The 23,343-nt window shown below is 40.5% G+C and overlaps 1 protein-coding gene across 1 annotated transcript in view; it reads left to right on the top strand.

The window, feature by feature from the left end:
- The window catches only part of tgfbr1b (transforming growth factor, beta receptor 1 b), a 61,530-nt gene that overhangs the window by 25,506 nt on the left and 12,681 nt on the right, over positions 1-23,343 (top strand). Inside the window, exons 2-8 of the mRNA XM_023271778.3 lie at positions 615-866; positions 5,913-6,182; positions 12,026-12,256; positions 13,257-13,424; positions 14,213-14,369; positions 20,622-20,746; positions 20,960-21,090. Of these exons, the coding sequence (XP_023127546.2) occupies positions 615-866; positions 5,913-6,182; positions 12,026-12,256; positions 13,257-13,424; positions 14,213-14,369; positions 20,622-20,746; positions 20,960-21,090 (1,334 nt within the window). The remainder of the gene's footprint in view (positions 1-614; positions 867-5,912; positions 6,183-12,025; positions 12,257-13,256; positions 13,425-14,212; positions 14,370-20,621; positions 20,747-20,959; positions 21,091-23,343) is intronic.

Raw genomic sequence — 23,343 nt, forward strand, 5'->3', positions numbered from 1 at the left:
AGAATATCTCTTCCTCTGCCTCTGTGCAAAGCATACAAGATTTTCAGTAGGCCCTTCTCAGAATAGCAGAAGAAACAAGTAAAAGAGGAGTAGAGTAAGGAGATTTTCCAGCTGCACTACAACTGTATCTGTGTCTGTCAGTGCCAGAAACACACCAAGCATTTAAAAATGAGTCAGTTTGTGAGTGTTAAAATATGACTGGAGTGATGTAAAGTCCAACGTACCTCTAGTGAGAGTTCTTTCCCACTAATATATGAGGACTGTATCACTAGAGATCTGGCCTGTATTGATCATGGTGGAAGCTTATTGTGGCGCATGTACATATTTTCCATTTCACCATGTTTCACATCATACTCGGTCACACAAATACAGACTCTGTTGTGTAACTTTGGTCCTAATGCATGTCTGAAAACTTGAGTCAGTTTGACAGATTTCAACTTAATGTTTTTGGCCAAAAATTTGATTGTCTATAAATGAGACACAAGTGCACAAAATTAATGTCTTCCAACCTCCTGACTTTTTGCTGGATTTTGTTTGTATCTACTTTGACATCTGCACAGGAAAGCCAAGCCTCCACTCTAACCCTCTTTATCATCTGCTTCTTATTCCTCCAGCCCTAGAGTGTTACTGTGACCGCTGCAGCCCCAACTCCAACTGCACAACAGATGGCGTCTGTTTCGTCGCCATACGCAAGTCAGGTAGCCGGCTGACCACTGAGCAACGCCAGTGTGTACATGAAAACGAACTGATCCCGCGAGATCGGCCTTTCATCTGTGCCCCGTCCGTCAAACATGACAGCGGCATTTACCCGATGTGCTGTACCACGGACTACTGCAACAAAGAACCCAACATCGAAGTCTTTCCTGGTAAATACACAGTTGGACACACTTGTGTTTATTTTGAGGGTCTTGGGCCTGACTTTGAAGTAGATCCTTGGCAGCATTGATGTAGCCATATATGTGGCTTTTGTATTGTTTGTTTTTTAGATCTCCCTCTAATCGCACACACCAACCTATAGTCTTGTCAGTGACAAATAGAATGCACAATCGAAAGATATTTCTATGACCATTGCTAATAATCTCACCCGTCTAGAGTATATAAATTCAAAATTCAATTTCAGGCTTGAGCTAGAGAGGAGAGCGCAGCAGAAATGGACCCAAAATGTGAAGATAATTCAATTAAATTTTGTTTATACAGTACCAATTCACAGCATATGTTATCTCATAGCACTTCACATAGTAAGATAAAGACCTTTTGAATTTACAGAGCACCCAACAATTTAAAGTTGCCTTTGGAGTCATTATGAGGAAAGAGTCCGCGATGGTGGGAAGGAACTAAATGTAGCACTGAGATCCAGCAGAACAAGTACAGAAACTAGTCCGTGGTCTGAGGCTATTACAAGATGACTGGTGACTTTCGCAGTGCTGTCTCTGTACTATGATGCATTCTAAATCCTGACTGAAACACAACAAACAAACCAGATGAGAGTTGCAGTCATGCGTGGCTCACACTCTGGGTATAATCAGACAATAGGCAAATGAAGAATGGACATACAGGGTAGTGTCAGATTGCTCCGCGCTTTTGTCAGAATTGACAAAGGGAAAAGGAAACACAAAAAAGGCTATTTTAAACTAAAGAGGTATTGTACTGATTACCAGTGACTGTTCATTAATAGCTACAGGGACAAAAATTTTGCACGTCTTTAACCATCAATAGTAAATCTGATAGCCAACCACTGTAAGCCTTTGAACAACAGAACATCTCTCCACCAAATGTTGAACATAACATTTTTTTGTGATATATACTAATTTCCTTTCACAAAGCTTGTTTTGACTGTTGATTTCTGCATTCATTTAATTATTGCATAAGCTCCACACAGGATTATCACCACACGTCCACCGTTTGACATTTTAGAGCAACCTCTTCCCTCCAGTCTAATGTGACTTATTTACACCTTGGCCACATTGGGCACATTACTTGGCCAGCCGTTGCATGCAGGTGAAATAAAATATTACTTTTATTCCTCAGTAAGTTATAATATTTACAGCAGTACAGTAGTGTGTCAGTTGCTGTTTGTGCAGTACTTTGAGCTAAGCACTGCATTTCATCCTACCAAATTGTGTTTACTTTTGGCTACAGCTTGAGTGTTCATAATAATACCTCCAGCCCTACATCCAGTTAACAGAGGAGGCTGCTGACCACACTTTCATTAGGAGTAGGTTTCATCCTCACCTGCACTTTTGAAATGTTAAGGACATTACCCTAATTGATACAACAGTTTGCAGTTTTTCCAGACAATCTATTCGAGAACATTTCTCCTTCAGCTACCATATTCCCTCAGCAGCCAGACTCCAGCCAAGCTTCTCTCCAAAGCTGCCTGTGCTCCATGGTTCAAATTCCCCGACCTCCAAACTAACGACAGGAGATCTCTCCCACTTCAATTTGATCTCAGAGTTCTTCTCATTCGTCCACAAGGCCTCGGAACACCCGTCACTGCACATATATACTACCAGTCAAAAGTTTGGACACACCTACTTATTTAATGGTTTTTCTTTATCTTCATGTTTATTTACATTGTAGATTCTCACTGAAGGCATCAACACGATGAATGAACACACATGGAATTATGTAGTAAACAAAGGCATGTGAAACATGTTTAATATTTTAGATTCTTCAAAATAGCCACCCTTTGCTTTGATTACTGTTATGCACACTTTTGGCATTCTCTCACTCAGCTTCATGAGGTAGTCACCTGAAATGGTTTTCCAACAATCTTGAAGGAGTTCCCAGAGATGCTGAGTACTTGTTGGTCCTTTTGCCTTCACTCTGTGGTCTATCTCATCCCAAACCATTGGGTTTATGTCAGGTGACTGTGGAGGCCAGGTCATCTGATGCAGCACTCCATCATCTCCTTAGTCAAATAGTCCTTCCACAGCCTGGGGGTGTGTTTGGGGTCAGTGTCCTGTTGAAAAATAAATGATGGTCCAACTAAACAAAAAGCGGATGGGATGTCATGTCGCTGCTGGATGCTGTGGTAGCCATGCAGGTTCAGTGTGCCTTCAATATTGAATAAATCCCCAACATTGTCACCAGCAAAGCACCCCCACACCATCACACCTCCTCCTCCATGCTTCACAATAGGAACCATGCATGTAGAGACCTTCCATTCACCTTTTCTGAATTGCGCAAAGACATGGCGGGTGGAGTCAAAGATCTCAAATTTAGACTCATCAGACCAACGCATCGATTTCCACTGGCCTAATAGATAGATAGATTGAACCTTTATTGATCCCGCAGCGGGGAAATTTTCGGTGTTACAGCAGTGAATACAAGAAATAGTGCAAGAAAAGTCCATTCCTTGTGTTTCTTGGCCCAAACAAATCTCTCCTGCTTGTTGCTTTTCCTTAATAGTGGTTTCTTAGAAGTTATTTGACCATAAAGGCCTGATGGGCGCCGTCTCTTCTGAACAGTTGATGTAGAGATGTGTCTGCTACTAGAACTCTGTGTGACTTTTATCTGGATTCTAAACTGAGGTGCTGTTAACTTGCAATTTCTGAGGCAGGTGACTCGGATGAACAGATCCTCAGCAGCAGAGGAGACTCTTGGTCTTCCTTTCCTGGGGTGGTCCTCATGTGAGCCAGTTTCGTCGTAGTGCTTAATGGTTTTTGCGACTGCACTTGTGGATACATTCAAAGATTTTGCAATTTTCTGGACTGACTGACCTTCAGTTCTTAAACTAATCATAGATTGTCATTTCTCTTTACTTAGCTGATTGATTCTTGCCATAACATGGACTCTAGCAGTTCTGAAATAGGGCTGTCCACTGTGTACCCACCTGACTTCTGCACAACACAGCTGATGGCCCTAACCCCATTATGAAGGCAAGAAATTCCACAAATGAACCTTGACAAGGCACACCTGTGAAGTGAAAACCATTTCAGGTGACTACCTCATGAAGCTGATTGAGAGAATGCCAAGAGTGTGCAAAGCAGTAATCAAAGCAACGGGTGGCTATTTTGAAGAATCTAAAATATAAAACATATATAAAACATCTGACTTATTTCACACTTCTTGTTTACTACATAATTCCATTTATGTTCATTCATAATTTTGATGCCTTCAGTGAGAATCTACAATGTAAATAAACATGAAAACAAAGAAAGTAGTTATATGAAAAGGTCTGTCCAAACTTTTGACTGTTAATGTATGTTAAACAAATGAATACCACAGAGTTAAACTATACAGCAAAATGTCTTACTCAAGCAAATTCGTATTATGTAACAGTATATGTGTATTGTAAAATCAAAGCTCCATGGAGGATGCAATATCCCCCACCTTGCACTCTGTCATCACTCATCTGGACCATAAAGACACCTACGTCAGAATCCGGTACGTTGATTTCAGCTCAGCGTTTAATACCATCATCCCCCAAAGACTAATGGAGAAACTCCTCTTACTTGGCCTGGATACCGCCACGTCTGTAGGTTCTGGACTTTCTGACAGAGAGACCCCAGTCTGTTCATGTCGGAAAGAACTTTTCCAGCACCATAACGCTGAGTACTGGATCTCCTCAAGGCTGTGTGCTCAGTCCACTGTTGTTTACACTGCTAACACACGACTGCAGCCACACAAGAGGGGATCCAGATCATAAAGTCTGCTGACAACACCACAGTGGTGGAACTCATTCGGGGGAAAGAGGAATCCGTGTACAGGGATGAAGTGAAACACCTTGAAGGCTGGTGCAGAGAGAACAACCTGCTGCTCAACATGGACAAAACAAAGGAGATGATCATCGACTTCTGGAGGTCACGACCTGAGCATGCTCCCCTTAGCATCAGCGGCTGCACAATGGAGAGAGTGGAGAACATCAAGTTCCTTGGAGTGCAGATCTTACAGGATCTGAGCTGGAATAGGAACACCTCAATGATCTTAAAACAGTCCCAGCAGAGACTCTATTTCCTGAGGAAGCTGAAACAAGCCTCTCTCCCCACCAGCATCCTCAGGACTTTCTACAGAAGTGTGGCCGAGAGTGTCCTGACATACTGCATCTCAGCATGGTACTCAGGCTACAGTATGTTGGACAGAAAAGCCCTGCAGAGGATAGTCAGGGGAGCTGAGAGGGTCGACAGAGTTTCCTTCCCCTCTGTTCAAGATCTTTTCCAGAGCTGCTGCAGGAGCAGGACACTGAATATTGTCAGGGACTCCTCACACCCTCTCCACAAACTCTTTGAGCTGCTGCCATCAGGCAAATGTTTCTGGTGCATCAAAGGAAGCACCACTAGACTGATAAACGGTTTCATTCCACAAGCAGTCAGAATACTAAACTGCTGATCTGGTCTTAGGATACTGGAGAAACGTTATCTCATCTGATATGACAGTAACGCTCGATTTGATTTGATTTTGATGGACAGCTTTATCCATGGATGATTCTAGTTCTCTACATCACATATTCCTTCTGTTTTCAGGGGACACCGCAGTTACCTTTATAGGCTATGCAACAGTGGCCTGTTTATGCGCTAAGACCTGGTGACAGTTAGAATTAGGTGTAGTTTGGGGTTTGGGTACATACTGAAGTAAATTGTGATGAGAGTTCTCACGAAGATAGAAGAAAAGTGAGCGTGCGTGCATGTGTTTGTGTCAGCTACAGGCCAAATCTCCCATCATTCCAGCAGATGGAATGTGCCCCCGCACCACTTGGCCTGTTAGCTTCCTGGCTCATGGCGAACACTTTAGGCCTGCCATTTGCCAGCCATCAGTATGCTCAAATTTAACCCTTCCAACAGTTAACAGCTTCACTTAATCTTTCACCATTTGTTTGCTTAGGAGCTGATTTTATCTAGAGATATAATACAGTCCATTTACAGGTCATGTATTAATATTTGTTGATCTACTTTCTCCTTTGTGTGTTACAGATCCCACAGAAAAGACTCCTCCACTGGGCCCGGTGGCCCTTGCTGCTGTTATCGCTGGCCCAGTATGTGTGCTCTGCCTGCTGCTGGTTTTGGCATTCTATGTTTGCCACAGTCACAGGGGTCTTGGGGCAGGGGGTGCTGGGGCTCACCATCACCACCACCACCGGGTACCCAACGAGGAAGACCCGTCAATGGACCATCCTTTCATCACTGTCGGAACAACACTGAAGGACCTCATCTATGACATGACCACCTCGGGCTCTGGATCAGGTACAGTGCTGCATTTTGGGCTCAAGTTGGTTGGACTTTCCGGCTTTGTTGTCCTAGATTTTTGTGTGAGTCAAAAGAACAGTTTCCATTTTGAAAAATATATGCAGTGACTTTTTATTGAGAGATTGGATAATCAACTTGGTATCACACTCGGGTTTGTATGATTAATACTAAATAATCACAAGCGTTAGTTCAGCCCAGCACAAAGACTACATAACGAACCTGTATACAAAAATTACATTGCTTAATTCAGACCTAACATGAAAAAATTAGGTAATATAATGGAGGGACATGCATGTTGCTTGGCCATCTCCCAGTGATGACAGACTGAAGTAACTGACCGAGCAATTTTGTCATTGTCCATTTACCAAAGGTCTTGTCCACATGTACACTGTTTTTTTTTTTTTTTTTTTTGAGCATAACTCTTTCTATGTGTTTCGGACTTTTGTCCACAGATCACGGAAAACTGAAAACTCCTTCCAGTGTAAATATTTTTATAAACTCAGTTTGCTGTGTTGACATGTAGAGAGGGAGAGATTGATATTTAAAAGCAGTCACTTCTTGCTTAGGTCTTATCGGTTGGTACGTGTCCTTCCCTGATTTGTCACATACCTGTCACATTACTGTGCACCTATGTAATCAACCAGCCCTCTGCTTCGACTAATACCAGTGGATATTGTGGGTCATAGCCCTGGCTTTTCAGAGCTTATAACTCACACAATGCGGCAGATTAATCTGATTTCTAATAACCTAGATCTGACCTGATTTGGATCCAAAATTATAGTCCAATTGGGTGCAGAAAGGGTCTTGTTTGTTCTCAGGTCTATGTGTCAGTGTGTCTCACATGTAACTAGATCCAGGCTGAAGTGCGTTGTATCAGTTCTTGGTGTCAGTGTCACATGTATTGTTGCTTTTCAACTACCCTACTCATAAATTAGTGGCTCAGTGTTGATGTTCTCTCTCTGTTCTTAGCACATTTTAGATTTGTTCTTATCATCTTCATGTCCTGTAAATTTGTGCTTTTTTCTTTCTTTTTTTTCAATTCACCCAAAGATCAATTCTGTTGTTCACAAATCTTGGAATGATAAGTGTATGATTTTATTTCTCCACTTCACAAAGGTTACTTTTACTGTTTTACCCACTGTTAAATTCAAGTATGTCAATCTTTTTAAAAAAAAAATGTATCCAAAACTTTCTATGGTCATAACTTTAATTAAACCTTTAAGTTTAATTAAAATTTAATTAAACTAATTAAACTTATGCACCAATCAGTCACAAAATTAATAAACTGTGTAGTAGTACTGCCCAATACTGTGTAGGTTCCCCTCATGCCTCCAAAACAGCTTTAACCCATTAAGGCATGAGCTCCGCAAGACTTGCAGATGAGTCCAGTGCAATCATACCAGGCCATTTTTTGAAGGTACTAGCAGCTTTATTCCAGAAACACCCCACAAGACCTGCTGTTTTGGAGATACTCTCACCCAGTTTTCTAGCCATCACAAGTTGGACCTTGTTGAAATCATGTAGGTCTTTACACATCCCCATTTTGACTTTTACTCGCTCATTAAATTCAAGAACTGATTTTTCACTTAATGCCTTATCACGTCTCCTTGACACGTCTAATTGTAACAGGATAATCAATGTCACACACTTCACCTGCCAATTTTTTGTATTGTGGCTGATCAGTGTATATAGTTGTGTTTTAAACAAGGGTTGCATATTAAAAATATTTAAAATAACAGGAATTACAAATTGACATTGAAAAGTTGTTACATTTCAGTACTGTTAGATAAAGCTGTCAGTTTGTGGGACTGTTTGTATGCATACTAGACGTTAGATGTCTTAATAGACACATACATTATTCTCTTCCTGTCTGTGCTGGTGTGTGTGGTTGCATGTTTTCATGTGCAGGAGGAACACCCTGCACCTGCATACATCATAAAGTAGAAGTCTTTTACAATGAGTGGCTGGCCCAGATTCAGCTGCACAGGCAAAAGCTGTTCTTTTTGCTTGCCATAAATTAGCACCTTTCTGTGGAGACTGGCACCTCCAACACACTGCCAAGAAAGGACTTGGAATAGGTCTTTCTAGCTATTTACACCATATTGCATGATGTGCAGTTGTGGGTGTAACTGCTACACTTTGTGTGTGTTTTGGGTGTTGTGTGTATTAGCAGAACTGCGTGGGCTGTTGTAATTACTATGCTGACTCAGAGTGTGTGTGGTGCCTGTGGAAAATCAGAAGATCATTTTCATTCTTTTTTCCTTTTCTGTATGCTTATCAGCAGTTTGCAGAAATAATGAAAAACCTCGAAAAAAAACCCTTCACATATAATTTTCTTAGTTGTCACAGTATTTCAAATTGTTGATATTAAAAAACTACTTGGTGAAATCAGTTTACAGGTCAACAGAAGGAACACACTATGAGGTTTGCAAACATTCAAATGTTCCACAATCATCCCGCTTCCCAAGAAACCCTCCATCACAGGACTAAATGACTACAGACCAATAGCTCTGATATCTGTGGTCACGAAGTCCTTCGGGAGATTGGTGTTGAGCCACCCGAAATCCATAGTAGGACCCCTGCTGGACCCCATGCAGTTTGCTTATTGTGCAAACAGGTCGGCTGATGATGCAGTCAATCTGGGCCTGCACTACATCCTGCAACATCTAGATGGCCCTGGGAGTTACGCAAGAATCCTGTTTATGGATGTTACCACAGCATTCAGCACCATCATCAGTGAAATCTTCTCCACCAAACTCTCCCACCTCAATGTATCTCCATCCATGTGTCAGTGGATCACCAGCTTCCTGACAGACAGGAGGGCAGCAGGTGAGGCTGGGAGATGTCACCTCAACCACCCAGACTGTCAGCTCTGGTACACCCCAGGGGTGTGTCCTGTCTCCACTTCTCTTCTCCCTCTACACCAACAACTGTATCTCCAAGCACCCAGCTGTTAAACTCCTGAAGGTTGCAGATGACACAACAGTCATTGACCTGATCCAAAACAGTGACGAGTCTGCATATCGGCAGGGGATTGAGCAAGTGGTGATCTGGTACAGCCAGAACAACCTGGAGCTGAACACGCTCAAGACTGTGGAGATAGTGGACTTTAGGAGATATCCCTCATCCCTGCTCCCCCTCACCATCAGCAACAGCCCCGTGTCAGCTGTGGAGTCCTTCAAGCTCCTGGGGACTACAATCTCTCAGGACCTGAAGTGGGAGGCCAACATCTGCTCCATCCTAAAAAGGCTCAGCAGAGGATGCATTTCCTCCGACAGCTGGAGAGACATGGCCTGCCATGGGAGCTGTTGATCCAGTTCTACACTGCAGTCATCGAATCAGTCTTGTGCACCTCTGTCACTCTGTGGTTTGGATCAACCACACAGCAGGACAGAAACAGACTACAGCGCACAGTACAGACTGCAGAGAACATCACTGGAGCCCCTCAGCCCTCCATCCAGGAACTGTACTCCACTAGAACCAGGAAGAGGGCAGGGAACATCATCAAAGACCCCACTCACCCTGGATATGAACTGTTTTCCCCCCTCTGCTCTGGCAGGCGCTACAGAGCCATGTACATTAAAACCACCAGACACAAGGACAGCTTCTTCCCCACTGCCATCACTCTAATAAACAGCTGAGCCATTCCTCCACACCTGTACAATATACAATATACCAATGGATATGTACAGTATTTTTTGCACTAAGAGCAGCATTCTCTGCTTTTTGCACTGTATCATCATCTAGCAATTATCTTTGTGCACTGCTGTGTTTATATATTCTTTCTAGCGTGTAAATATCTGTATATATTGTGTTATATTTATTTTTATTATTACTATTTTTCCCTCTTCTTCTTTCTATAGGTTTTTTTTTTTATTATTATTTAATTCTCTTTCCTTATTCCTAGAGTGATTCCAACAGCCGAAACCAAATTCCTTGTATGTTGTGTACGTACTTGGCCATTGAAGCTGATTCTGATTCATTCTACTCTGAAGTCACACTTTTTTTTCCATTCCCATAAACAGTGAAAAGGAGTTCCTTTATTATCTTGGCATTTAGCACACGTATCAGGAATATGATTTGACATATGATGGAGTTTTTCTGGGGTTATATAAACTCTGGTTAACCATTTATGTTGCAGTAACTTAACTCGCATATTTATGGTTTGTTTTTGGGCCTTCAGACAGGCCTTGTTCCAGTCTGTGTCATCTATGTCTTCTTGTATGTCATTTCTCCATGCGTTCAATGTATCGATTGAAGAGTCCTTGGAATTTGACATAATCAGGTTATAATATTTAGACAGCAGGCCTTTTTCTCCCTAGCTCAAAAACGTTCATGTCTTCTTGTTGATACTTTAGTTTCTGATTCTTTTGCTCACCTAATGTCTGAACAAAAGAATCAGAAACTAAAACTTTTTCTCCCTGTTTTGCCATTTGTTCAATTAATGATAATTCTGGTATACACACGATTTCTTTTGACCTAGATGACAAAAAAGTTTTTTACTTGCAAATGTTTATAAAAATATTTTGGTGGAATTTGATATTTTTCAGACAGGTCATTGAATGTAAGCAATTTCCCATCAATATACAAATCCTTAATTGCTTGGAGGCCCTTAATTTTCCATATTTTAAATCCTTGGTCTTTGCTGCCAGGTATAAACTGGTCATTATTCCATAGAGGGGTAAACTGGGACATAGTTACAGATTCTCCCACATGCCTCTGTGCTGTGTGCCATACAATAATGGTATTTTTCAGGAAGGAGTTTTTTGTTTGTTTTTTTCAGTTTATGTAAATTTGCAGAATAAAGATAATTGCATATTGGTAATTCTGGAATAGACTGTTGTCACGTCTGATATTGTGATAGGTTTATCTTTTTTTAATGAATCCTTGTTGATCGTCGGCAATCAAGTTGGGCATATATTTTTCTAATCTTTTAGATAGTACCTTGCATAAGATTTTCGTGTCACATCCCATGAGACTAATTCCCCTATATGACAAGCATTCTGTTGGTGGTCTGTTAGGCTTTAAAATAAGGGTAATTGTAGCTAATCTTAATGATTCTGGGAGAACACCTAGCTCAAAAGACTCATTGAACATATTAAGTAGTGGCTGTATCAGCTTATTTTTAAACTTTTTATAAAATTCTGGGTAGTCCATCTGGTCCGGACACTTTGCCACTATTCATGTCGCTTATAGCTTCTAGTATGTCATTGATTGTAAGTGGTCTGTCAAGTATCAATTTATTTTCCTCTGATAGAGTTCGAAATGGTATTCTGTCTAGAAATTTATTTTGGATTTCATCATTTGGATTACAATCTGATTGATGTAACAATTCATAATATTCTCTAAAACTTTTGTTTATCTCTATAGGGTCTGCAGTCAGAGTGTCCTCAACTGTTTTTATACTAAGAATTGCTCTCTCAGCCTGTTGTTTTTTTATTCTCCATGCCAATAGTTTACCAGCTTTTTCTCCTTGGTCATAGAATGCTTGTTTAGTCCACAATAAACTTTTTGCCACTTTATTGGTTGTCAGTTTATCTTATGTAGCTCTCATTGCTATTAATTTATGTCGTTTTTCGGGATCATTACTACTATAGAATTCATTTTCTAGGGTCTTAATTTGTTGTTCTAATGACTACTTCTTGGGTATATTTTTTATTTTGAGTGCTTGTGTAACTGATTATCTCTCCTCTAATATAAGCTTTAAAAGCTTCCCATCTTATACTGACTGAGGTTCCTTCCTTATTATTTTCAAAATAATCATCTATACATTTTCCTATAAATTTAAGAAATATTTTATCCTTAAACAAAACAATCTTTTATTTTGGTTTTCTCTCCAGGTCTGCCACTGCTGGTTCAGAGAACCATTGCCAGAACCATTATCCTCCAGGAGAGCATTGGGAAGGGGCGTTTCGGCGAGGTGTGGCGTGGTAAATGGCGTGGTGAGGAAGTGGCCGTGAAGATTTTCTCTTCCCGAGAGGAGCGTTCCTGGTTCCGTGAGGCTGAGATTTACCAGACTGTGATGCTGAGACATGAGAATATTCTGGGCTTCATTGCTGCTGACAATAAAGGTGAGAAACCACCAGAAAGAGTTCTGAAAGCATGGATTGAGGTAAAGCTGCAACAAGGCCTATGGGGTAAAAGTAAGTTAACACAAAGAAATGAATGGAAGTGTGAACAAAACAATCAACTCAGTTGTGAGGCTATTTACATTGTCTTCAAGGTATCTAGACTGATTAAACATATTCATTTCAAAAACTGCAAATGAGATTGTCATCAGGCTGAGTTTATCATCTGTAAATGACAATGTGGAGTGCATTACTACATGTGAACATCACTCTCAAAGCACAACAGCACCTCTGTTGACAGTGAAAGTGGTGCAGACAAGCTCATTGTGGACAGAGAGGCTGTAGACAGTGTGGGCGAGTAGTAGTTTGCAGTGAAGACCAAACAGACATTTCCACATGGTTAAATAGCACGAACGCACGCACGCTTTCTATGATGGAATCATTTAAATCATTCATCTTTGTCACAAAAACAGTTATGCATTTTGGTTCTTTCATTGATTCATTGTATTTTGTATTTATTAGATTTTCTTTTACAAACTTGCCTACGTCTAAGTTAAATCCCTTTATGTGTTGAAGAAACTGGTTGCTTACATGTATGTGAACCTGCTGATTGTATGTCTGATTAGCTAAAATTATTCTGAAAATAACTATGTATCACTCACGTTTCAAAGACATGCGGTGACTATACAATAAGGTTCATTCTGCTTCTTAGAGTGGAATAAAATGACGAGTGTGTGTACTCCAGATTTATAAAATTTTTCTGCATAGGTGCATTCTGGTGGAGTCTCAATATTTGCTTACTGAAGAAAGGTCAATCTTGGCATGTACTGTCAGCCTGTATAACGTCTTGCATATTGCATATCTTGAATACCATTCAAAGGACAAATTCAAAAAGCTGTTAAAACTTTCAGTGGCAGATGTATTAGTATTTAATTTATTTAACCTTCAAATGCTTTACTTTGAGTCAGGTTCTAAGTTCATACCTTTGCTTGTCTATGTGTAGATAACGGGACTTGGACTCAGCTGTGGCTGGTGTCAGACTACCATGAACATGGCTCCCTGTTTGACTACCTGAACCGTTATACCGTCACTGTGGAGGGCATGATCAAACTGTCCCTGTCCACAGCCAGTGGCCTCGCCCACCTCCACATGGAAATAGTGGGAACGCAAGGTATGAGACACACATTTACATTCATTCCAAAAACATACTGTACGCTGCATTCCTTTCTGATAGTTTCTGTAAATGTGCCAATTAATGTTTTTTTTTTCCAATTAATAGTTTTAAATGTTTTTCTTTAGTATTTTGTGCACAGTTCAGCTACACCCTTACAAAAGACAATTTAAATCACCTTATTGGAGAAACAAATGTTTGTCTTCAAAGTAAACCATGCAGTGTAAGCACAAATGTGTCTAAACTTAATCAAGACTTTTCAGACACCTTCTTTTGATACAGCCTTATTTTCCAAAGCAAGCATGGAGAAAGCTGCTGTTCACAAATTGAAAAACTGTTCAGCTGCTTTAAGACCTCTGACATAGCCACTTCAAGCTTCTTTGGTAGATTGCATAGTTGTCCAATATCAAAAAAGATATATATGTATATTTGTTACTAAAAAATATTTAACGTGGATTTAAATCTACTTTCTTGTCAAATATTGACTCCAAAGTGTTCTTGTCTTTGTTTCTTTGATGTGAAAGTATTTGTGGAGATATCAGCACATACAGTTATGCCCAAGGCGCACTGTGCTGTTAGAGTAGTCTACTACCCGTTTGGATGGTAGAATATTGATCTATATAGGTGGAGGAGGTACTGAGTGCTTTGTGAAAGTTGCCAAACATCTTTGGGTGAATTACAACTTCCTTTTTGACTGGAGGAGGGCCAGCGTGATTTACCTAAAGTTAGGTATTCCTCACGTTTTCCCTACTGTAGGGTGCTTGTTGAATGTGTGACTTTGTCTACAGGAAAGCCAGCTATTGCCCACAGAGACTTGAAGTCAAAGAACATTCTGGTGAAGAAGAATGGGACTTGCTGCATCGCTGATCTAGGTCTGGCTGTCCGTCACGACTCTGCCACAGACACCATTGACATTGCTCCAAACCACAGAGTGGGAACTAAAAGGTAACCGCACGCTATGCATTCACCTTTGTAGGAAGCTGGCAGGTTGTTATCAGATTTGTTTAGAAGCAGTTAAAGGTTTGTCAGGTGTCCTTCTTTTTCTGTGGTTCTCTCTGGCTTGACTATTGTAGTTTTTAATTTAATTATGGCATTTGCAGTGTCTTTTTGGAATAAAATCACCTCTGCTCCGCTGTGTAGGCAGTTGTGATGTTGTCACTGTGTGCAAGTGTTGGGGTGATTCACAGCACGTCTGTATGTTACAAACCAAGCCACCATGGTGAGTTAAGGGTGTAAATAAAGAGGTCCAACTGAGAGAATGTGAGCTGTGACTGCTTCTCCTATGTCCTGCCTCCTGCTCTGACTGATGGGACTGCTACCCTGATGCTATGCTCCAATCTCATTGCGGCACGAGCTAAAAAGCCTTGGTCAAGCTGCGACTCTGGATGGCTGTGACTTGGAGTGAGCAGTTTGCCTTTGTGTGTCTTTGTTTGGCATTTCCAGTACTTGGATGGGTTGTGGTTATGCCAAGACTGCAACTTTTTTTGTTACTTGAGACCCTTTTACATCACTGCATGTTTGGCCCAATTCAGGGTTGTGCTGCTAGCAGTTTGAATAGCAGTTTAAGTAGCTGTTTAGATACTGCGTCTTAGGGTGCTACACCTCCCTGTAATTGTAGTTTTGTTAGTAAGTGGCGATAAGGCAGTATAGTAATTCATTTTCAGACTTTACACTTTATTTTGATTTATTTTGTTTCAATCCATATCAGGTAAGTCAGTTTGAAACCTGAAGTTAAAAGACCTCCGTTTATGTACATAAAGATTTTTCACTTGAGTTGCATCTACCGCCCTTCATTCTCCCTTCATTGGCATGTGCCAAAACTCTAAAAACAGAAATGTCCTAACAAATGGTGATTGAAACAACTGACTCAGTTTTGTCAGGATTTCCCCTTTGCAGCAACCATCTTGCAACATTTGGCCTTTCATGCTAGACAATGGAACCAGAGGCTCAGTTGGTGCTTAACCTAGCGGAGAAAACTTTGCGTTTACACTGCCAGAGACTGGGCCACTTAGGATCTCAGGATGTCATGGACCATGAAATGAATCCTCTGCCAACTTCCCAAACATTTTTCCATGGCATCTACAGTGGAGCCTTGAGTGTGTGCCGCCTTATCCATGTGAAACTCAAGGACATTTGCAAAAAAAATATATAAGTTTAAAGCAAGCAGGGCAAACTTTCTAATACAGTTTTTTGTGGTAAAAGTAGAGTTTAAACAACTGGTCAGTTAAACAATTAACTGACAAAAGGAGTAACTCAGCAACAGGTTAAATGAAAAAATTCGTACTGTCAAAGTACAATCTCTGCTGGTTTTCTCACTGTTCTTTAATAATTAACAAATTTTAGGTGTTAGATTCTTGCACAGACAACACAAAATATACAGTCATGGAAAAAATATGATTAGACCACCCTTGTTTTCTTCAATTTCTTGTTAATTTTAATGCCTGGTACAACTAAAGATACAATGGTTTGGACAAATATAATGTTAACAACAAAAATAGCTCATAAGAGTTTAATTTAAGAGCTGATATCAGACATTTTCCATGGTTTTCTTGATAATCAAAATCATTTAAGTTCTTCCATCAAAAGCTATGGCATTGTACTGCCAAAAACAGTGATTTTAGGCATTCCATGTTTTCTTTTGTTTTAGTGCCATGATCCACACAGGAGTTAGTACTGATTCATAATCATTGTTTCTGATGACTGCATCCATGCATCTTGTCATGATCTCCACCAGCTTCTGACATTGTTCTGCTGTCACAGCAGCCCATTCCTGTTGCACTAATTCTAACTAATTTGCTTTGTTTTTGGACTTGAATTCTCCATTTTGCGTTTGATGATTTTCCACAGGTTTTCAATTGGATTTAGATCTGGTGATTGAGCAGCCAAGGCATGGTTCCAATGTTCTGGTTCTCCATCCAGGCTTTAACTGACCTTGCCGTGTGGCAAGGGGCATTGTCTTGTTGGAAAATCCAGTCATTTGAAGCAGGAAAGAGTTTTCCAGCTGATGGAAGAAGACTGTTTTCAAGAGTAGCCCCAAACATGACCTGGTTCATCTGCCCTGTTCCACCCAGACTGAAACTACCCCAGATGGTCCCTGATCCACCCCCATGTTTTACTGTAGGGGCAGACAGTCTGGTTTGTAGCTTCTCCAGGCTTCCTGCTAACCAGTAAGTTGTCTGAAGTAGGCATCAACTGAAAACTGGATTCATCCCTGAAGAGAACCTTAGCCCAACCATCAACAGTCCAATCCTTGTGATCCCAGCAAACAGTAACCGGGCTTTCCTCTGTCTGTCCTTGATGAAGGGCTTCTGCTATGCCCTGTGTGACCTCAGACCAGCTTCAAGAAGTTGGTTTCCAACTATCTTTGTCACATTTCTCAACAGTGCTCACTCATTTTTAAGGTTCCTGGAGGTCTGACGATGATTTCTGACACAAGAATGGATGAGTGACGGTCATCTTGTGGGGTAGAAAGATGTTTCCTGCCACGACCAGCTAGAAATTTGGCAGTACTATATTCAGCTTGTTTTTTCTTGGTGTAATGAACGGCTGTCTTGGAGGTCTTCAGTTTTTTTTGCTGCCTGTCTCTCACTCATGCCAGTTTCCAGCAGTGCCAAGATGGCTGCCCTTGTGGCTGCACATAATTCTTTTGTTTTTGGCGTTATGTGAGAGCTGACAACTTCTGACTTGTGCTACGGCTTGAATGTCAGCAGGAGACCACTCTAGGCCTTTGCATGTGCTGCTGATGACATGAAATGGCCTGTTACATATCCTGGGAATACAATGAAGCTGAAGCATGTCAAATGGGACATAAAGTATTATGGAATCAGCTGCATTTTTGTCATGTTCATTGTATTCTTCGGGTAATATACCTTTAGTGGTACCAGGCATTGAAATGAACAAGAAATTGAAAACAAGCATGGTCTAATATTTTGTTCTATGACTGTAGTATATATAAGAACATGTCTCATGAAAGGATCTAAATCATGTCTGCCTCTCAGCCCCAAACCCATTATTTTCTTCTGAATGTGTAAATATTTCAATACACCCAGTGAATGTTGTTTTTTTGTTTGTTTTTGTTCTTTTTTTAAAAAAAGCTTCAATAATTCCCTAAAACAGCTGCTCACTGTAGTTTTCATCAAATGGAAGGAAAACAAGAGGATATGTTGCATATGTTTGGAGCTATTTTCAGTGGTGAAATAATCTACATGTAGTTCTGTAGTGAGTAATTCTGGCAGCAGGATGGTGTATGTGGGATGTGCGTTCATGGTAATACATGAAAAAGCATCTAAGCAACAGTGTGGTTTATTGCGGATTAAATGTTACTATTACTGTCACAAACACAAATGTTCATTATTTCCTGTCTTGCTATATAGCTAACAATTCCCCTGACAACAGGTGACTTCTCATTTTCACTTTGCTTTTGCATATCACTGTCTACACATCTTTTTCTTTTATTATGTACTCTTGTCTAGCCACAGGGTTGAAAAGTGAGCAATGCATTAAATCAAACAGTTCTTCCCCTCCTCCCTCTCACAAAGATACCAGCATAACTCTCGTCCCACTATATTTTTCTGAACCCCATTGTTTTCGTCTTCTTCCTGTCTTCTTCCTGTCTCCTTCTCTGTGCTGTGTTTTGATCCTGTAGGCATATGACAGTGTCATTAAATGATTCAGTAAGCCTCAGAGCAGCGGAGACAGAATCTCTGGCCTTGGCTAAAATTCATGTTGCATAATAATGATCAGATCACACCAACATCTTATAATACCAAACTTCAAACATACAATCAGTACTAGGGCTCGACCGATACGAATTTTTTGAGGCCGATGCCGATTCTGATATTTGGCAGAAAAAATTCTGATAACCGGCTGATTAATTTAAAAAAATATATAATGAATAAAACAACTTCTTTTTTTTTTTCCCCTGAACACTTATAACAACAAAGATATAAATTACAGGCAGAACATTTTACTGTTTTACAATACTTTGTCCTTTTGTAATTGTTTAAATTTACAACAAAGAGGAATTTTCAAGTACAAAAACATGCAACATAGTATTAAACCACTGGGAAATTATATAACCTTTTAAAAGAATCACTCTATAAATGAGTTATGAAATACATCTTGTTTTGTTCAAATTATAGGTAGGTTATAGTACGGGTAAAGTTACTGGTTAAACATTATTTATGCAGCCCTCTGATGCCTATTAACGTTAAATCACATTTTCTCTACTCCATTATTTTCTTTGCCATGAAGTCATGACTCATACGAACCAAAATAAAATCCATGGACACCTTTCTCAGATGTAAAACATGTCATCTTTGACAGAGTTGCATTTTAAATATATAATGGTCACAAATAGTCCGACACTAATGTTACTCCATGACAACACACACAGGAAGTTGCTGTTAGAGCCTGTGGCATGTTCTAGTATTTTCACGAAGTAAATCGAAGAGTGATGTGACGATTTTGAAGAATCTAAAATATAAAACATGTTTTTGACTTATTTCACACTTTCTTGTTTACTACATAATTCCATATATGTTCATTCATAGTTTCAATGCCATCAGTGAGAATCTACAATGTTTAATAGTCTTGAACATAAAGAAAACCCATTACATGAAAAGGTCTGTCCAAACTTTTGACTGGTAGTGTATATGCAGCAGTCACAACACATACGAAAGTCTGTCAGTGTGAAAGATTTTATTTTGTTAAGACTTTATCTGAGATTAATGCAAACAGTATTGAATAACTTGTTTGTATCAAGAGACAGAGACAGCAGAACTATAGAGCCTGTGATTTGAATGAACAGTACAGCAAGGCCAAATATGCTTATTCAAAAACCCAGAAAATGAAGTTAATATTGTTGAGAAAACGGTCTCAAACTACGCTTCTCTATTACGTGCTACAGAGTTTTTGATCAAATTGGATGCTGTTGTTAAACCCAGTCGTCATGTGTTTTTTTTTAAGGTGTCGTGTTGACCAGCTACTTTCATTGATGAAGCGAGATTTAACATGTGCAGTTACCCCACTTGTAAAGGATGATTCGTTCTACCCTAGCTTGAGCTGGATTCCACTCATTGACCAAATACTTACTTTTTCCTTCTTTTATTTTGCAGTTAGCCATTTAGTTCATATTGAATGGCTACCTGACTTCAACTAATATTTTTAGATTATAAATCACTATGGTCACTTTATTTTCAGTCTTTTCTAGGGGTACCATCATATTTGTCCAGGCCTGTTTCATGAGTTTATTTTTTAAAATAATTCTGTTGAACCACAGTTCGAAAGCAATGTCTGATTTTCATTGGTTAATTTTCATAGAATTTTTATCATTACTTTTGTCAGATTCAAATTATTTCTGTGACCATTGTGGGTTTTTCTTTCATTAACCGAGGGGTACCAACAATTTTGTCCACATGTATATATATATAGGCTGCACCTGTCTATAAGCCGCAGGTGTCCACGTTGTAACATGAGATATGTACACAGAAAAATTTGTTTAGCTTTTAATTAAATAAATGCTTTTTCCGAACGGTGCCTGTAACACGGCAGTAAAACGGATTCGAGTCAGTTCTTCACGCTGCTGACTCCAGCGTCTCACCATCGATTCATTGATGCCAAGCTTACATACATCAGCTCTATTTCCTTCTTCGACAGGCAGATCGATTGCCTTTAACTTAAAAGCTGCATCATATGCATTTCTTTATGTGTTTTCCATGATGAGGATGTGTGCATGAAGAGCAAAATGACTGATCAGAAGAATTTAGTGAGTGCGTTTGATTTAATTCAGACAGTTTCATTGGTCCACTGTGACTTGTTCATTAATTTCATTGGTCTGATGTGACGAGGCTAAACGTATTGGTGGCATGAAGCTCACCCGTAAAAGTCTATACATTAGCCGCATCGTTGTATAAGTCGCAGGGTTCAAAGCATGTGAAAAAAGTAGCGGCTTATAGTCCAGAAAGTACAGTAAGTGCAGATCAATGACAAGAAAATGTATCTGCTCAAAGCGCTATGATTGTATTATATTGTAGTACACGTTTGTGTCCACCGACTTTCCAAACTTATGCTTTGATTGCTGTTTAGTGAATACTGTAGCTTTGAATACCAAAACATAACATGACTTCATTTACTGTATGATTACGCAACAAGGCATCCAAGAATCTTTTTATTAACAACCCATTGTGTTTTGTGCAGGTATATGGCTCCAGAGGTCCTGGATGACTCCATAAACATGAAACATTTTGAGTCTTTCAAGCGAGCTGACATCTACGCCATGGGCCTGGTCTTCTGGGAGATCGCCAGCCGCTGCTCTATGGGAGGTGAGGATCAAATTTTAAAACATAGCAGAGATGGAATCATTAATTACATGAATAGGAGGTTGACAAATTAAAGGAGAAAAAGATAGATGGAGCAAAAGAGGAACAGTGATAATTATGCAAATATTAACACACTACTATCTGCATAGATGAAGGGAAGACACATAATTAGACCAACAGGTACATGTAATATTTTCCCGTCATGTTTTCTGTCAGGTATTCATGAGGACTACCAGCTGCCCTACTACGACCTGGTGCAGTCAGATCCATCAGTGGAGGAGATGAGGAAGGTAGTTTGTGAGCAGAAGCTTCGACCCAACATTCCTAACCGCTGGCAGAGTTGTGAGGTAAGACAGATGATGCTATACCTGAGTGTAACTCTTTACAAACATGTTTTTGAATGTACAGTGGTCCCTCATCTATTGCAGGGGTTACGTTCCAGACTCTCCCTGCAATAGACGAAAATCCACGAAGTAGCAATCATATTGTAAACCTTAAATATTGGTCAACTCGCCCGTCTCCAGGGCTGTGGGTCACAATTCATTTTTACTCTCATATCTTTTGCTGTCTTCCATGCTAAACATCCCCAGCACAACAGCACAGTTTTCTGCATGTTTTATTCACCACTTAGCACAACAAACACAGACTGCGCTCTTACCAACTCTCACTCTGTACCACAATTAAGTCAGCTGTACCAAAAACAATAAGAATGCGGAACCAACATCTGGGACACTGTGCAGGGCAATAAACAAACACAAAACAATAAAATATCTGACCTAATAGTCAATGAAATAAGATCCAAGGCACAACATAAACACCAAAATAAACAAAATAAAGTAAATGCAAATGAACACAATCATGCACAACTCCAGTGCTACAATATTTATTTTATTATGACTCTGCCAATGAACGCAGCAGAGTTATGTGACGATCAGCGTACGTTTGTCTGTGAATCTGTCTGTCCGTGTGCAACATTACTCAACAAGGGACTAATGGATTTGGATGAAATTTTCAGGGAAGGTCAGTAATGACGCGAGAGCGCGGAACACGGACGGACGTCCACGCTGTATCATGCATATATAGTATATGCATATATTATATATGCACGATACAGCAAGGAAATCTGCCCTGTATCCTGCATATATAATATATGTACAATGCCGCGCAGATGTCTGTCCATGTTTTGCACTGTATCGTGCATATATAATATGTACGATGCAGCGTGGATGTCCGTCCGTGTTCCGCGCTCCGCTCGGATGGTGATTTCTGTTGCATTGCGCGCTCTCTTCTGCTTTTGATGATGTATCATGCTCAGACAATTCATCGATTCGTCGTTAGTTGCAGCCCTAGAGAGGAGGTAGAGAGGGTGGACAGCTTCAGGTTCCTCGGGGTCCACATCTCTGCAGACTTCACATGGTCCACCCATATTACACACCAGGTAGGGAGGGCCCAACAGAGATTGTACTTCCTCAGGAAGCTGCATCAGGCTCATCTCCCCCAAAAGCTGCTCAGAAACTTCTATCGCTCCACCACTGAGAGCCTCCTGACCTACGGCTGTACAGTGTGGTTCAGCTGCTGCACTGCAGAGGACAGGAAGGACCTGCAACGGGTGGTGAGAGCATCAGAGCAGGTGACTGGGACCACACTACCTCCCCTCAGAGACGTTTACACCAGCAGACTTCAGAGGAAAGCTAGGAGGAATCACCAGAGACCCCTCATACCCAGGACACTCTGTTCTCCCTCCTCCCCTCAGGTAGACATTACAGGACACTTAGAGTCAAAACCTACAGACTCAAAAAAACAGCTTTTATCCCCAAGCTGTCAGATGTCTGCTCCCTCCCCCCTCAATGACAATATCACATACCTACAAGTGCAATATTTATGTTTCGGTGCAGTTCATACCATGTGCAATAATTAGGCATAGAGCAGGTCTCTGACCGTAAACCGTTTCCACAGTGTATATTTTGCTCTTATATTTCGGTTGTATATACTGACGAAAGCAGGAACTTTATTCAGTTACACTAAAATATTTATATGTACTTGTACTACAATGTTGGAATAATTGTACTTGTGCAGTGAAAATGATGTACTTGTGTCAGGTATAGAGAAATAGTCAGATACCCATTTGAGCATTGAAACAGCTTTCACAGCTTTCTAAATAACCATGATACTGCCTCCACCGTGCTTGACAGTAGGTACCGTACATGCTGGAGGAAAATAAAGCTGGAAACTGGACTTATCTGACCACAGAATCTTCCAGTTCTTGTGTGCTTGGTCTCAACGATGCTGGGCTAACCTCTGTCTCTCATTGATCAGGGGCTTCTTGACAGCCTTGTAGGACCTTAAGCCATGATCTGAAAGTTGGCCACCTACAGTGCAGGTGGAACACTGGACACCAGTTTGGTTTGACCACTGCTGCTGAAGTTCCTGTGATGTCATTCTGTGCTTTTCCCTGCACATACAGATCAGGATGTGGTCATTTCTTGCTGAAGAAACCCTTGGACGCCCAGATCCTGGAAAGTACAGGCTTTCTTCATGAGAACTGTAGGAAGTTCCACAGACTGGGCACTAGCATCTCAGCAGACACAGTGACACACTGA

This window comes from Amphiprion ocellaris, chromosome 22 (assembly GCF_022539595.1).
Source record: "Amphiprion ocellaris isolate individual 3 ecotype Okinawa chromosome 22, ASM2253959v1, whole genome shotgun sequence".
In the NCBI taxonomy this organism is placed as follows: Eukaryota; Metazoa; Chordata; class Actinopteri; family Pomacentridae; genus Amphiprion; species Amphiprion ocellaris.